Here is a 17,294-nt window from a genome sequence, read left to right on the forward strand (position 1 = left end):
CATAAAATTGATCATTTAAGCTAGAGTTAATCAATTATGTGATCCGTAGTTCAAAATATTAAAAGAAAGAAGTCATACTAATCATTCAGATCAAAATTAGAAAAAAGTTACAAACATAATTTAAAACTCTCCGGACTGAATCAATTAGGTTTTTGATAATTATGGATCATGATTCATCATTTCTAGCATGTTTAAGAAGGAATGAATGTTGTTTGCACTTTTGAGAAGATACCATATATCCCTTCATTGGACTAAACAAAAATAATACCAGCATTTCCTTTTATGAATATTGTCCATAACGAAGTGATATCTGATATCAATATGCTTGGTCATATAGTGTTGAACCGAATTTTGAGAAACATCATTCACTTTGAGAAAAACAATAAATTGATACCTCAAGCATACGATAACCGGAGTCCATGAGTTGAGATTTCATCCAAAACACTTGTCAGGTGCAACTAGCTGCAACAACATATTCTTCTTTCCCAGTTAACAACAAAATACAATGATGCTTCTTGAAGACCAACTCACAAGCCTACTTATGAGGAATTGACATCCTCCATAAGTATTTTTCCTATCCAGCTTAGAGCATGCATTATGTGCATCCATCAATGCTTGCATATTGAAGTTGTTTCCAACAGGGTACTACTAGATGCCGAAATATTTTGTTTCATGAAGATACCTGAAGATTTACTTAATTATATTCTCCGATTAGCAAGTTAAAAAAATTATGTCTAGAGTCTAGATGGCTTGCAGTATATTTCTTCTGCAGTGTAGTTTTCTTGATAAAGAAATGTTGGTGGTTGATTTTAATATTTATTTAAAAGCCATTAAATTTCTTAAAAGTACATAACCCACCCCACTCCACCCCACCCTCATCCCCGCCATCCAAATATTGTGAGTTTTCAATAAACATAGAGATGAACACTTAAAATACAATTGATAAGCTACAAATATAGACTTATAATTCATAGCAATATAAAATGCATTATCTACATTTTTAACTTTTATCAACTTGTATAGAATAAAATCTATATAACGGCTTAGTTTAGAATTTTAATGAACATAATGAAACACTAATTAAAATAAACGAATATAAATGATTTTTTTTTATAAATTAAATTATGAGTTATTCTAAGTTGTTCTTAATTTTATTATAAAATGTTATAATCTTTATTACCTTACTAAAACTTTTAAGTAAATAGTTAATAATTATCCAAATATTATATACTTTAGTTGAACGAATTTAAATTTTCACTTAACTCCATGAACTATTTAAAAAATATAGTTTCTAAAAGATAAAACATCATATTTGTGAAACAAAGTTTCATCAAAAGCAGAATGGCTAAAAAGAACAAATGTGATTCCTTTCCTTAACCCCTCCAATTCAAGTAAAGTGCCTATCACATTTAACAATATACCATTCTATACATAAATACATAATTATAAAACCTTGCTTTCGGTTTCTTTACAACAAATACCACGATTGTTTGGTGATATAAGGCTAAAATATATAAAAGCACAACTATATATATATATATATATATATATATATATATAACTATTATATTAATAGTTACCATTCAAATAAAACCAAATTATGAGCTTAGTTTTAAAAAGAAATTATCTGCTAAAAATTTCATATGACATATATTTTTGTTTTTTAATATGACCAGGATATTAGTTAGACTAAAAACGATTAGTTAAGGAGATAAAACCAGTCGTATAGTTTTATACACAGAACACAATCGAACTAAAACAAATGAATTAGACAAATATAATGTTCGACATGTTTTTATATACAATGGAGGAAATAGTAGAAATATATTATACTTTTAGTTGATCATTTCTTCTAGAAAAAAAACAATTTAGTTTTATATGAAACATAAATAATAATATATTGATTAATCTAAACCTAAAAATCATATAATTTTTTTGGCAACATACATATATAATTAGGCCCCGTTTGATACGCATCTTTTCAGGTCTAAACAGATCTTTCTGGCTGAATGGACCGGAAATACTGTTTGATTTGCACAAAAAAATGAGTCTTTCCCGGTAAGATATGTCTTTCCCAGAAAGCCTCAAAATCATATCTTTCTGACTGAATGGGCTGGAAAAACAATTATGCATCAAACCCCACATCTTTCTTTCTTTCTTGGATTATCAATTTCTTTTAAATAACTTTTTTTTTAAATTTATTTTTTATTATTTTTTTTCATCATTCAGCACAGTCAATCAGATGTACAATCAAACAACATGGTTTCTTTCCCAGTCAGAAAACTTTCTCAGAAAGCACTTTACCACACAACACTTTCTCAGACAGAAACTATCAAACGGAACCTTAACTGTGCTTTTCTATATTTAAATATTGAAATGTATACATATACGAATCTCTCGTGGTTTTATTGTATTTTTCATTACAATAATATTTTTTAAACAAGTATTAGAATTAACTTTATGAAATATTCTTTTTGTGGTCAATATGTTTTTATATAATGCTATGATTAATGCAATGTATGGTGGTCCACCAAATTAAAATAGCCTCGTGCCCTGTGATTGCTTTCAACCTTACAAATATATAATATTTGTTCTTCAAATCTTACTTTATAATATTTGAATACAACCGAAGGGAGTGGTCCTCTCCCTCCATACATCTTTTCCAATATTCTGTAGGATTATTTTTTAGAAATTAATAAAATTATAATGTCAAAGGTAATGTGATATTTGATAATGTTCATGCTTGCCATGTTATGTTTATAATTTATTTAAGAATGTGAATTTGTTAAAATGGAATATTAATTTTAAAATTATGAAAAATGGTTTATGTTCAAATCAACTAGACAAATAGATAAGAAAAACGTTTGGATGACATTTTAATTTTGAAGATAAGGAAATTGACATCGACTATACATACAAAATGAGATATTGTAGAAATTTTTGATCTTGTTTTTAAGTAGTCAATTTATAGTTGGGAAGGCCCTACAATGAAGAATCTTTAATCGATCAAGAAATAGGTGCAAGTTGTGAAATGTGAATGGATAAATCAACCATTTTCTTCATTTTTAAAATTATGACTTCATTCTTTTTTTTTTTTTTGGATTTATTCAACTGGCTAAAAGTTATTAAATAGGAGATACTATGAAATAGGAGTGAGCATTTTGGCAAGATCGGACCATACTAGCCCTTGGACCGGACCGATTTGATAGAATATTATGGACCTTGGACCGAACAGGATGAGACTTACCGGGTCCAGGTCCGGATTTTTCGGTTCATGGACCGGTACAACTTTAGATGCATATGATACAACTCATTAAATTGCGTTTTGGGGTTTGATACGTTACAACTCATTCATATGATTATCTATAAAAATATGTAAAATGCAGAATTATAGTCTAAAAATATAGCTGAAAGTTATAAGCTTTGATATCCGAACTTTAAAGGATTGTAATTCATTAAATATAACACCAAAAACGATAAAATTATAGTAAAAATCATGTACAAACTCTAAGTTACATGCTGGAAAGAAACGTATGTCAATCCGACTTAAAACGAATGAGATATGTTTGTTTAAAGATTTTCACAGAATACAAAAGCTTAAAATAATGGTTGAAAAGCTGAAATATTTCAGCTTTGATATCTTACCTTGGAAGGATTGTAATTTGTTAAATATAACACCAAAACAACAAAAAATCCTAGTTTAAAATCATGTACAAACTTTAAATTACACGTTGGAAAGAACCGCATGTCAATCCGATTTGAAACGAATAAAATATGTTTGTTTAAAGATTCTCATAGAATACAAAATTTTAAAATAATAGCTAATTTTTTTTTAAATCCGATCTAAAACTGACTTTTATCCGGAATCAGTTGGACAGAACTAGTAAAAAAAAACAGACCGAAATTGTTCAATTTGTAGAACCAAGAACCGGACTGATTCTAAAAAAAGATCCATGTCTACTCCTGTCCATAGGTCCAATACTAATAGTATGAAATAATACAAAGGGTTATGATGCACAAATAGCACATGAGATATGTTGATTTAATGATATGTTAATGTTTTATAAGTTATGAAACGTTATTCAATAATTTCTAAGGCTTTTATATTAATGAAAAATTAAAGTTTATATGTTAGTGTTATGAGACAAAACCGTCCAAAAATAGAAAGGGACGGAAACCGATTTTGTTCACCTCTACCTTTTTAGTGAAATTAATAGTTCTCTTAAACTATAATACCACTTAAAACCAATATATCTATTAAAAAAAATCATAACAATAAGCATTAAATTCATATAAACATCAAACAACTTATTCAGAAATAAAGAAGTAAAAACAATCAACCAACCATTCCCAATATGATTGTATCAAGAACTAAAAAAAATATATAAAAAAGAATCCTTTAAATCCTAAGCAAAGATCATAAAATCTATATGCAACATGAAAATGAATCCAATTCCATGGTTATTGAGAAGAAGCAACTGCTGATTCCGACACGAGAGGTTCCATGATTTCTAAAAGCTCATTACAAAGACCCGTAAAAACAACTGAATCGGTTTCTTTAGGTCTAAACTTGATCAAAGCAGATGGAACTAAATCTTCTTCTTCAAGTGTTATAACTTTCTCTCCAATGTTTGGAATCACACGTCTTTTGATTAAAACCGGATGTAATAATTCAAATTCCAAACTTGGATCTTTCAATGATGAACTCACAAACTGTAAAAAAAAACAAACACATTCATTAAGACACTTGTTAGTGTGAGAAAATCAAGAAATTGGAACAAGAAAAAACATGTTCGTTTTGCTCGATGGAATGGAACGGGGTATTCCTTGGAATCATAGATTCCATTCCTTTTGCAATTCCAATCTTTCAAATACCATTTCTAATGCGAATAAAAGTTGAGAGTTTTATAAAAAGTAACCTCATAAAGAGAGGAAGTCGGCTCTTTAGGATTAAAAAATGCTTGAAGCACTACTCCATCAGGAAACTGTATTCGGATGAGAGTTTTTTGGTGTCTTTTTCTTGCAGCTTTTGCTTGTTTTTCCTTGAATGATTTTGGTACTAAAAGTTGAGATTCTGCAAGCTTTTTTCTTCTCAATTCGGCTTCTTTTCTCACTTCTTCAATTGAGAGTTTATAGAAAGAATCTGGAAGTTCTATCTTTGCAGCTACACTTTCAGACACAGAAAAGAACACCCTAATCTGGCATCCAAGAGATCAATCCTTTAATGGTAAAAGAAATAATTAACTTTATATATTATTATAATATTGATGATATTGATATGGGTCGACCATATTTTTTTATTTTGTTACTTGTGAACGAATTTTTAGACGTTTAATAGTTGCTAATCAAGAATTCGATATTCAATCATCCATCTTCCAATTCTACCTAAATGTTTTGTTTCTTTTCATTCATCTTTGTTTGTAGATGCCTAAAGAAACTTCAGTTTCTTGAAAAGCTACCAATTAACTCAAAAAATATGACATCAAAAATACTGTAAAAATTCAAGATAATATACCTGTCTCTCGACTGTTTTCACTTCCTCAGGCTCCACCACCTTCGTCTGTGCTGCTGTTGATGTTAAAGTTTCAATCTTTTGTGGTTCCAACAAATAAACAGTTTGTTTGATTAGCTTAATTTTCTCATTACTTGCAGCTTCCATTGTTGCCCACATCTCTTCACTTTCCTCTTTCAGTTCAAATCCAACACATTCCAGTAAGTCTAAACCTCCAGGAACATCAGCAATGGCTTCCTTAATCTTCGGATTCCCTAATCTAATTCTCCTAAACTTAACATTCTCAGGCTCTCGAACTATGTTCTTTAACAGCTTGAGCACAATCTCAACTGACGCATCCGATGGTTTCCCAGAAAGATATGTACTAACACAAACTTCCAATTCACTTCGTGTTTCGTCTTTTTCTTGGGGATTATCGGTGGTTGATTGCGATTCTGCTTCGTTTTTAGACAAACAGCTCTCGACGTGATCGGAAACCTCTTCTTCAGATCCGAATGCTCGGCCACAAACTGGGCATTCGAACACTTTCAAATCGTACCCGTTTTTGTTTCTCTTACCGGTTGTGATCAACGAATCAAATGGATCGAACCCATCTGTTGACTTTGCAGGCTGTTCGGAAATTGCGGGTGTTTTAGGAGAAATATTTGATGTTGATGGAGAGGGTCGAGGGGGAGGGACGGGTTTTGGGTCCTGGATAGTGGTTGTTGGCCGATTAGGGTTTGAATTTACCTGACCGGAGGGATTTGAAGAAGACGATGAACCCAAAACCCTTCCTTGCCCTTTGAATTTACCAGGAGACGAAGATGACGACAAGGAATTGTTAAACTTTTTCATGAAACCTTTCATTTTGTCTTTCATATCACCCATTTTATCCAATACCCAGATGGAAAAACAACTGATTTGAAGAAATTGAAGAACACAAAGGTGTAATTTTAAGCGCAAGGCAGCAAACGGGATGTGGATTTTTTGATCCTTCGATCTTTTTAAGAAAAATCGATGAATTTGATAATAGGAAAAGGGGGCCTTCAACTTTCAGACGCGAAAGTGTCAGCGAACAGGGTAGAAGACGATGAACTTACTTCGAAACTTGAGTCTCGTAAACAATGCGTGTTTTTGATTTGTTGGCCGAGGTGGAGTCGGTGACAGTACACCATTACATGAAAAGTGATGTCATATTTTATTATTTCATCACAAATACCAACACCACACCTTTGGCTATCGATAGAGGAAACTATTTCATGCGTGGGATGCTGACTTGGACACTTCGAGAGACGTGTGAACATCGCCCTAGGATGAGTGGGTTGGCTGTGGCGTGAAGGGTAAGACGGAAGAACACACGGAATATATTCGGCTCCTTGTTTTCGACCGTTTGCTCATGACCGTTTCGAACACTAAAAAAAATTGAATTCATTATTTCTTTAATTTCTCTCTGTATATACATTCATTTTACACATAATTTTCAAACTAAAACATACACTCTTTCAAAACAAACACACATATTCAACAAAAAATATTCTCTTCTACTTATGGATCCAAATCAAAATATCTCACCCACTCCAAACATCTCAAATACTTTAAATGATCCATTAGCAAATCTTAGCTACATACAATTGATATCATCTTCAATTCAACAACAACTATTCACCAATCTTTCATACCACTCACACTACTACCAACAACAACAATCACCACAATTAATTCAATCCCAATTTCAAGCCTTTCAACAACAACCTTCTCTGCAATATCAATCCCAAACTTCTCAACGTCAACAAACTTCACAACCATCTCAAGTTCTATTATCTCAATCTCAACATATAAACTTCGACAATGACGACGGCGACGACAAACAGATTGAAGAAGCACAACCAAGTAGTAGAAGGCAAAAAAAAAAAAAAAGATCGAAGGAACAAGAAAAGTATGCAATGGACCAAGGAGGAGGAGGAAACTTTAGCTAAATCTTGGATTTTTATATCACAAGACGGAGATGCCGGCAACGTGCAAACGGGTCAAAGCCTTTGGAATCGTGTTTTAGACCACTTCCACGCGTTATTAGGAAGGCAAACGAGTCAGATATACGACTTGGTCAATGCAAAATGGCGTCACCTTCAAGCGGCTTGCACCAAATTTAACGACGTATTTGACAATCTTAAAAATATGCATAGAAGTGGTAGCAACGATTTCAACATTTTATCAACCGCGTTGTACCAATTCAAAATTACCAACAATGGTAAACCATTTGCTAACCAAAAAGCGCGAGAAGTTTGTCGCAAACTCACAATGCTACAAAATGGGTCCTTTATCCGAATACAACGCATTCAAGATCTACCATCGGCTCCAACAAAAGGCCGAGAATGTCCGAGTCGGACATTGGTGTTAACCTCGACCTCAATGATGAGTTCAACGCCACCGATGTGAGGTTCCACTGGACGTCTAACTTCGTTGACCACCGGGAAGGGACAAAGCGAGAAAGGGGAAGTCTTCAAGTGGAAAATCAACCAATGAGGACGTACCAACGGAGAAAATAGACAAAACTCTAAATTTTTTAGAATTTTCTTTTAATCAACAGAGGAAGCTCGTATGCGACAATTGGCATTCACCGATTCTCAAATTATAAACACGGTGCCGCAATTGAATCTCGACCCAGAAAATTTAAGGGTGTTTGTAAAAATTCAACAAGAAGTTCTCGACAAATATCGCAACTATATTTTATGTTTTTTTATGCTTTTTAGTAATTTAGGTTTAATTTTCTATGTTTTTTTTTAGTATTTTAGTTTTCATTTTCTATATGTTTTTATGTTTTTTTAGTACTTTAGGTTTAATTTTCTATTTTTTTAATTAATGTAATGTGGTTTCAATTAATGTAAAATATTTTATTATGTTTTAAATTATGTTTTTATTTAATATAATCATAAAAAAAATTGTGGGGTGGTAACCATTTCCTATGTCTAGTGGGTTGGTTGTGAAGCTAACGTGACGCAGATGTGACAACATTTTTTCGGTGGGTTGGTGATGACCACTCCCCATAGCCTTATTGGAAAATTAAAAAAAAAATACACCAAATATTGAAAAAGTAAAATTACATATTTTTATATGTAAAAAGGGCATTCTCTTACACTTGTTAATTCCCTTATATTATTTTTCACTTTTTTAGAACTCCAAAAAAGGTTATAAGTATCCTTGAAGGGATTAGAATAGGTTTCTATGAGGAGGTGATGAAGATAAAAATAAGATAAATTGAGTTGCCTAGGATATTGTCACTAAGTCAAAAAAAAAAAAAAATGAAGGTGGTCTAGGAGTTGGTTCTCTTGACTCGGCTAATTTGGCTCTATTTGCTAAATGGTGGTGACGCTTGAAAAATGGGTACGATTCCTTTTGGTTTTCATGTATTAAAAGCATTCACAACATCAAACTTATAGATGATAATCCTTTTGCAAAAAAAATATTTGATTGGTGTGTGGTTAAGTATATCTCAACTACACATAGATCTCGGTGATAAAGGTGTTAATTAAAATGATCTTTTTAATAGAGTAGTCAGTGTTATCTAATTTGTTAAATTCTTTTAAGTTCTCAACGGGATGTGATAAATGACATTCGGTTGGTGATGGAGGAAATTCCATTTCGGTAAAGGTTGTTCGATTAGCTATTGATGCTTCGAGGGGTGGTACGGTTACACTCTTCATTGGAGTGAACTGGATCCCGCTAAAAGTCAACTGTTTTGCGTGGAAGATGCTTAAAAATAGAATTCCCACCTTAATCAATATTTTCCAAGAGGGGGGTTACCGTTTCTTCAACTCTTTATCCCTTCTGTCACTCACTTAATTGATGAAGATTTAGACCATGTTTTTTCTCTTGTCATGCTGTATCACAAGTTCGGAGTTGGTTGGTCAATTGGTCTTCCATACTTTCGAATATACCCTGAATTGCTTGGAGTTGTTGGAGATGATAAACTCGACCACCGAAAGTAAAAAGTTGAAAAAATTGAGGCTCTCTCTTGTTTACACTACCTTATGGGCTATCTGGAAGACTCGAAATGCTATTATTTTTCGTAACGAAGAGCGAGCTATCATGATCATGGTGGACATTAGTGCTCTTACTTTTAATTGGATTAATAATAGATCTAATCTTTGTAAAATAGATTGGGCTAGCTGGAGAATGTCTCCCATCTCGAATGTTTTTTTTAGTAATATGGCTCGATTTTCTCGCTTAGCCGTCTTTTCATTTTAATATTATTGTCTGTCGTTAAAAAAAAACATATTTTTACATTCTTCTTTGATGCTTCATTTCACTCCAAGAAAGATTTCTAGGTCACCTCTTCGTAATTGTTGACTTTCATCTTCAAAATTTTCAAACCGTTCTGTATTTTGCAAGTTGCATTTTTTTTGGCTTCCTGTATGATCTCAACCTTCTGCTCTTAGAGTTGGACTTATTAGTTAAATGTATCTTTAAAATGATCGATACCGCTTGCCAGCTAAATTTTTTAAACCTGAACTGAAAGCCACTTTTTCGCTTTATTTATGCCTTCGCTCGACGTTGAGGTTCTTCTGCTTCAAGGCCGTCTGGCTCATTGTTTATGTTGATAAATGTACGCATGTCCAAATGTTGATAAAAGTTCGCCCATCTGATTGTTGTGAGTGGTTACGTGATTAGGTCCTGGATAGCCTAAATCCAAGCCTTGTGTAACACCTCAAAATACATATAAAATTTTGTTGTTAAATTCATTCAATTCATAAGAAACTGATATCAAAATAGTCGAAAGAGTATATTTGTAACATGTTATCAGATTACAAATCCCAAAATCACTAAGTGCAGAAAAACATAGAGTGATGCGGTGCAATTAGGCCGGGCCCTTCCCCTTCGAACTGGAAGTACCTGAAACATAAACTGAAAACTATAAGCACAAAGCTTACTGAGTTCCCCTAAAATACCACATACTAAACAAACATACGGCCAAACATATCTGGGTGCTTGCCTACCCTTTCAGTCTATTTCAACTGGATATTGTCAAGCATATATGGGTGCTTGCCTACCCCTTCAGTCTATTTCAACCGGATAATATGAAACATATATGGGTGCTTGCAATCCCCTTCGGTCTATTTCAAACAGATACCGGATCTATTTCACCCATACTACTACCACATAATATCATAACAGAAATCACAGAGTCATCAAGCAAATACAGGTATAACTAACAATTCTCACAAAGACAATCATCATACCACAACATAAATTAATGGGCTGGTCTTGGTGCCTTCGAACCACGGATACTACGAAGGAAGACTCTTCTCAGACTGTAGGTATCAAATCGCACTCAACGGATGACTAGAAACTCCCCTCCCTATCGCACAAGCATAAAACCCTAATTAGAATTTAGGTCACTATCTAACCCAAAAGTCTAAAACCCTAATTATTGACTTAAGGTAAAATGGATCCTTTACCTTTGCCTAATTGGGCCTCCTTTCCTCTAAGGCCCAAATCCATAAAACCCCAAAAAGGCATCCAAGCCCACTATTAGGCCTCTAAGGCCCAATATGGACCAAGAACACCTAACTTGGCCTAAGGCCAAAAAACGATCTACTATAATAAGGTAGGTTTGGGGACCAACCTAAACAAGTCCAAGGCCCAACATAGCCACAAGCTCCAAAATCACTTGAGTCTACAGACCGCGTACGTGCGGCGTACTTGGCTTGTACGCCCAACGTATGCTGGTGTTGACCCGGAGTTGGGGTGCTGACCTAGTACGTGCAACTTACACTGGAGTATGCATGGCGTATTGGCCTGCCAACTCAACCCACTGTGACATACACAAATTCACGGTCATTTTAAAATTTTTATTTATGCTTATTTAAAAATCAGACTTTCCATTTTAAAGAAATATGTTGCGGAATTTGTTCCCAGAAAACATGATAAATATATTATCCAAGAATTCCTAACGAAACGTATTTTGTTTATATTAAAATTTTGGGTTGTCATTGTCAATACAAAAACATAAGCATAAATAGAACTTACATTCATTTAAATTAATGATTTACATCTCTTTTAATCTATTAGTGTAATATGTCCTCATATCGATACCTATGATACAAATAAACTGAGTGGGTGAGGTTGGGAAACTTGGTGAGTACATAAGGATTTTAATCCCACAATGTTATATCATATATATATATATATATATATATATATATATATATATATATATGTGTGTGTGTGTGTGTATGTGTGTGTGTTTTAGAAGTCACAATATATACAATTTCACCTCATATAAGAAATTTTACCCACCCTGTCGATCCACACAACGACACGATCTATACTCTCGGATCTAAAATTAACCTCTTTACCTAATCCATACTCCTGGATCAGGTATGTCTAATCCATGCTCTCGGATCAATAACTATGTCCATTCCATACTCTCGGACTGGAGACATTTGACTATGTCTAATACATGATAAATAAATATGTCCCCTCCATACTCGCGGACTAAGGACAAATGACTATCTCCAATCCATGCTCTCGGATCAATGACAAATCTTAAAGTTCGACCCTCCATGTATATCTCACCCACACTCATAAGTAGATACTACCCGATATCCATTTCAATTAATTTAGGTTTTTTTGTATCCTAAATCATCATATATTATCAGATATGCTCTTAACAGGTATTTCAGGCAATAACAAATATTTCACACACAAACATATATTTAATACTTTAATCAATACTTGTATTAAAATCATGTTCATGAAAGGGGCTATGCACTCACTTGTTAAAGTGATGACTCCAAACTCGGGTAGCGCTACGCTTCTAACAATTTTATTTTCCTTCGACGAAACCTAATATCATTACTACTAGATTTTAGTCTAATATTTATTGCGACTAATTATTAGTCTAGATTTATGAGTGATATTGTTTTATAAGTGTTGAAAAATACTTTTCAACTACTATGTACAGATAGGGGCCAACATGAAACACCGGAGGGCAGGACCATTTTGACATTTAAGTTGTTCTGAAATCCAACAACCCTATGTGGCCCTTCAAATTAGATTCCCCGTACCGCAAACAACTAAAATGTATTATAATAACACTTTGTTTATTTTATAATACTTACATATATTGTTTATAGGTTCATAATAACGATAATGAACTTAACATAAGCTATACTTATTGTAGGGTAAGCATAACTCACTTACAATGGAGTTTAGCGAAGAACTGGACTTTGTGCGGGCGGAACTTCTGAGCCAAAAGCTCTTCTTCTCGGAGCCTTCTAGCGCTCCGGGACTCGCCACTAACACTTGGAAGTGCTAGGGAATGGAAGAGAGGGTTTGGGGGTAGCGGGATAGAAAGAAAGGATTTGGTGTGAAGAAATGAGAGATTTGCGCCTCTATTTATAGGTTGTCTGGGGGCCTCTCACGTCGTGAGCCTTGCGTAGGCACCAAGACTTCGCCTGGTGCTGACACGTGGCGCCGAACATAGGTAAAAAACCAATTTTAAAAAAAAATCACAACTTTTGCATATGAGCTCCATTTTGAAGTTCTTTATATCCACGCGTAGGTATTAACAAGATCTATAACTTTCCTTTTGACCCCATTGGCTAATTATTGACCAATTTTAAATTTAACAGTCTGAGATTACATTGTTAATGACCATGTAAAATTCATAACTTTTAATTACAGACCCCGTTTTCGACTGTCTTATTATCGTTTAACTCCTATTAACGAGATCTTCAGTTCTCATTTATATCATTTTGGCTAAAAATTGACCGATCTAAAATTTGATTTCTGAGTTATATACTGCTACGCTGAAACTTTGAAAAATCATAACTTCCTCTTACGAAATCAGATTTGGATGTCCTCTATATGCATGCTCTCAGTTTAACATATACGATGCCTTTAGTTTAGATTAATAAGGATAAAAAGTAATTTATCAAAAATTCACTTTTTATGTTACGTAGAGCCGTGTCGGTTTTGTCGTAAAACTTCAACTGGTCATAACATCTTCGTTATAAGTCGGATCTCACCGTTCTTTATATGTACGGAATCCATGTGACATATACTATAACTTTGGTTAAGATTATTTATGCTAAATAATATTCTATAAAAAAGCCATTTTTTACGCTCATTGTCTCTAAATTGACTAGTCCGAATCTGCGGTCATTACACCCACTTCCATGTCTTAATCCATTAACACCTAATGTCTAAAACTTAGATCCAAGCCCCAAATAACGTCTTAAGCCATAAAGTTTCAAACTTTATGCTTTTTCATGCAAGGATGAGGCTCAAATCATGAATCAAGTCCATAAGCATACTTGGATGGTTACTAACACTTGCATGGTTGAGGCTTAACCATCAAGACCCGATATTTATGACTCAAAACCCTTCCAAGAGTCCAAAATGACAGCTCATATGGTCTGAAGTTCCTCATACTCAAAGAATCCAAACTATGGGACCAAAAGATACCATTTTCTACACTAAACCTAGATCTAAGCTTGTAATGATCAAGGTTCAAACTTTATACTTTTAATGAGGTAGAAATGGTGCCAAACTTCTAGATCTACAATCTTCTTCCACGCCCTTGCTTCTTCCCAAGCTTCCTTCTCCTTCAAAGTCACTAAAGAACACCACAAACACACAAGAAAGCTCACAAACACACATGGAAGTGTGTCACTGACAAGGATGTGGTTATTTCTTTGGACGATAATCAGGTGGATGAGAGTCCTGAATTACATTGAGAGGCCCGTTGTGGTTTTGGATAGGAAAACTATGAAGCTAATGAAGGTGCAGTGGCAACATCAGAAGGGCTCGGAATGGACATGAGTGCCAGAGAATGAGATGAGAGAGAATTACCCGGATCTGTTCGCGTCAGCAAACTTCGAGGACGAAGTCTAGTTCAAGTAGTGGAGATTTTTAACACTTGGTCCATGTATGAAATAAATATATCAATTTTCAAGTTTTTAAAATGGAACTCGACGAGTTCGGAGGCTCCAACTTGTCGTGTAGAGAGATTTCCAGCCGCGTATCTTTTAGGTGTTGGATTAATGTCTAAGTCCATAACTATAATTGGTAAGACTTGACCCGACCCGACATGGTCCATTTGGGTTGCATGGCATCATGCATTTGGATAGACTATAATGAAAGAAATAACACTTAAGGTTTGTTAATATATTATAAGTTCTAATATATTAATAAGATTATTTAATTAGTATTGATCAAGAATTAATCTAGGATTAATTAAGTGATCAAAAGAAGACTAATAAAATATATGGGTTGATTGTGTAAATCATCCATACTTATATAGTGGGCTAAGACTCCATGGATTATCAAGTTGGGCTAAAACCCATAAGATGCTCCATGGATGCTCCATGGTATATTTGAGCCCATAGATCCAAGGAAATGGAAAGCCATGACAATTAGGGTTTACCCTAATTGTTACTAACTATATAAGCATCTTATTCTTGACAAAATCGGACACTATGTGTGAGAGAAAGGGCTAGCCGATATTTATGAAGTGTGGATTTCTCTCTAATCTATTCCAAGTGTATTTGGTGTTGTGTGAACCATTTGAGGTGTCAAACTTGGGGCACTAGGCACTCAAGCTTCATGCAAACATTCTACATCAAAGAGGTATTAATTCTAACTTGATATATTCATATGTGTGACAACCTGTAATTTGTTCCGTCACTAAAACTATTCCCGTTAAATAAAACTATTGTATTCAATTTGTTCCGTTAACCTTTGCATTAAATTAATTTAATCACGACTTTTAACTCGTTTTCATAAGTGTCGGAATATGTTATAAACATTAAAATATTTTCCATAATTGTTTGGAAAATTATTATTTTCATCTAAGTCGTGATTACGTCAAAATTTATCGGGTGCGACCAAAAGCATCGTATAACGTCAGTATCGGGTAGAATTCCACCGGGTCTCAAACCCAACCACTATATAAAGGTTGTGTGGGAAACATTTGAAGACTTTTTGCCCATCTCACAACTTTCTCTCACTACTCTCTCTCTCTAGAAATCGAAATTGGTCCAAAAATCCTCCTTTCAAGCTTCATTTTGGTAAGGAATCTATCCTAGCATGTTTCTAAGCTTGTTTATCTTTCAAATTTGTGTTGGAATCACCCAAAACACCTATGAACAAGTGTTTACGGTCTAGGGACCCTCCCAAAACCGTGAACACCTCTTATGAGGGTTTTGAAGCCTCAAAACCCCACCAAAACACTTCTAGAGCCTAGATTCGACTTAGAAACTTGCATGCATGAGCTTAGGACCCCATAATCGCACCAAATGAGACATGGACATGATTTTACGGTTCAAGAACATGCTTGGACCGTAAAACCTCATTCATAGACCTTAAACACCTTGTTGGGTGTTAGTTTGCCCCTAAACACCTCCAATGGACTTCCATGAGTGCATAGAACCTTAAAATCCTTCAAGAAATGCACCAAATCATACAAAAATGGGACAAACTTGATTTTTCGGTCCAAGAACATTCTTAGACCGTAAAATCATCTCCTTAGACCATAAACTCCTCAAATGGGTGTTAAAGTGCCTTTGACACCTTGTATGGCTTGGAATTGAACCTAGAACCTTGTATGCTTAACCTTCAACCACTAAAACCCATGAATCTTGGACAAACATGAGTTTACGGTTGTAAACTCATGTGTTTAAGGTAGTAAACTCCCAAGAACATCTTCATAGACCGTAAACTACATTTCTAAGGTCAGTTCAAGTCCCAAACACTTCCTAAGCCATAAAATCAACACTAGAACCTTCTTTGGTGCATTGTAATTGACTTAAGACCACCAAAAATCATTGAAGCATGTCACACAAGAGTTTACGGCCGTAAACTCATATTTTACTGCCGTAAACTCCTCAAATGGCCCTTAGGGTGTCCAAATCTCATTCAAAAGCCTTGAAACCAAGTCTAGCATTAACCCACAAGTGTTATAAGGCTATTTAGCAACCAAGAACACCCCCACCATGAGTTTACGGCCGTAAACTCATGGGAAATGGATCATTTGGACCGTAAACTCCCAAAGGAGTTTACTCTTGGGGAGTAAAATCCATATCCTAACCATACTCGTCCATAGATGCTACCCGAGTCACTCCAAACACTTGGATTGAAGTGTTTTCACGTCTAGAAGTGTTTACTCTTATCTAATTAGTGGTTTGAAGTCTAATTAGATAAATTTGTGTACCATTCCATATTACATAGGAACCTCGCACGTTATTAAGCCCCGAACTGACACTTAGCATCCAAATCGACTTGTTTTCTCGACTGGTGAGTTCATACCCCTACCATTTTTCAATATTTTTCACTGTTTTCAGGGGGGAATACAAGCAAAGTACAAGGGTGTACTTGTACTCAAAACTTGTTTTACATGTGTTGTGTTTCGTATTTCATATGCTTTTAACATTGATAATCGAAACAGACAACTATTTGAACTTGCAGAATACTTATTCATATTATTTGTGAAATACGTTATAAACTATTATGTTTTATATTTCACAAATGGTTTTCCCACACTACATAAGTTAAAAGCATAACATTCGAACTTTGAACATGAAATTTAGTACACTGTTTTGTCCTCGGTAACACTCCACAGAGATACGCGAGTGGAGGATCATTATTTGTAACAGGATCTTCTGTATTATTACTAGTAAATTTGTTATTCCTATAAATTGGAGACACGTCCTCGGTGAACACTCCACATACATACGCGAGTGGAGGACCGCACCCGTAACCAGAATCTCTTGGATAAGGAGCGTGACTTGAGTGTGTAGAT

The 17,294-nt window shown here is 34.4% G+C and overlaps 1 protein-coding gene across 1 annotated transcript; it reads right to left on the reverse strand.

Moving 5' to 3' along the window:
- Window positions 1-4,233: 4,233 nt before the first annotated feature.
- On the reverse strand, window positions 4,234-6,700 carry PUX2 (plant UBX domain-containing protein 2). The gene is made up of 3 exons (XM_079014032.1): window positions 5,516-6,700; window positions 4,920-5,198; window positions 4,234-4,713 (listed from the first exon to the last, which is right to left on the reverse strand). The coding sequence occupies exons 1-3, from the start codon at window positions 6,377-6,379 to the stop codon at window positions 4,462-4,464; spliced, it is 1,395 nt and encodes a 464-aa protein (XP_078870158.1). The 5' UTR covers window positions 6,380-6,700; the 3' UTR covers window positions 4,234-4,461.
- Window positions 6,701-17,294: the final 10,594 nt, after the last annotated feature.

The sequence above is a fragment of the Lactuca serriola genome, chromosome 8 (assembly GCF_051521515.1).
Source record: "Lactuca serriola cultivar US96UC23 chromosome 8, Lser_US96UC23_V15, whole genome shotgun sequence".
In the NCBI taxonomy this organism is placed as follows: Eukaryota; Viridiplantae; Streptophyta; class Magnoliopsida; order Asterales; family Asteraceae; genus Lactuca; species Lactuca serriola.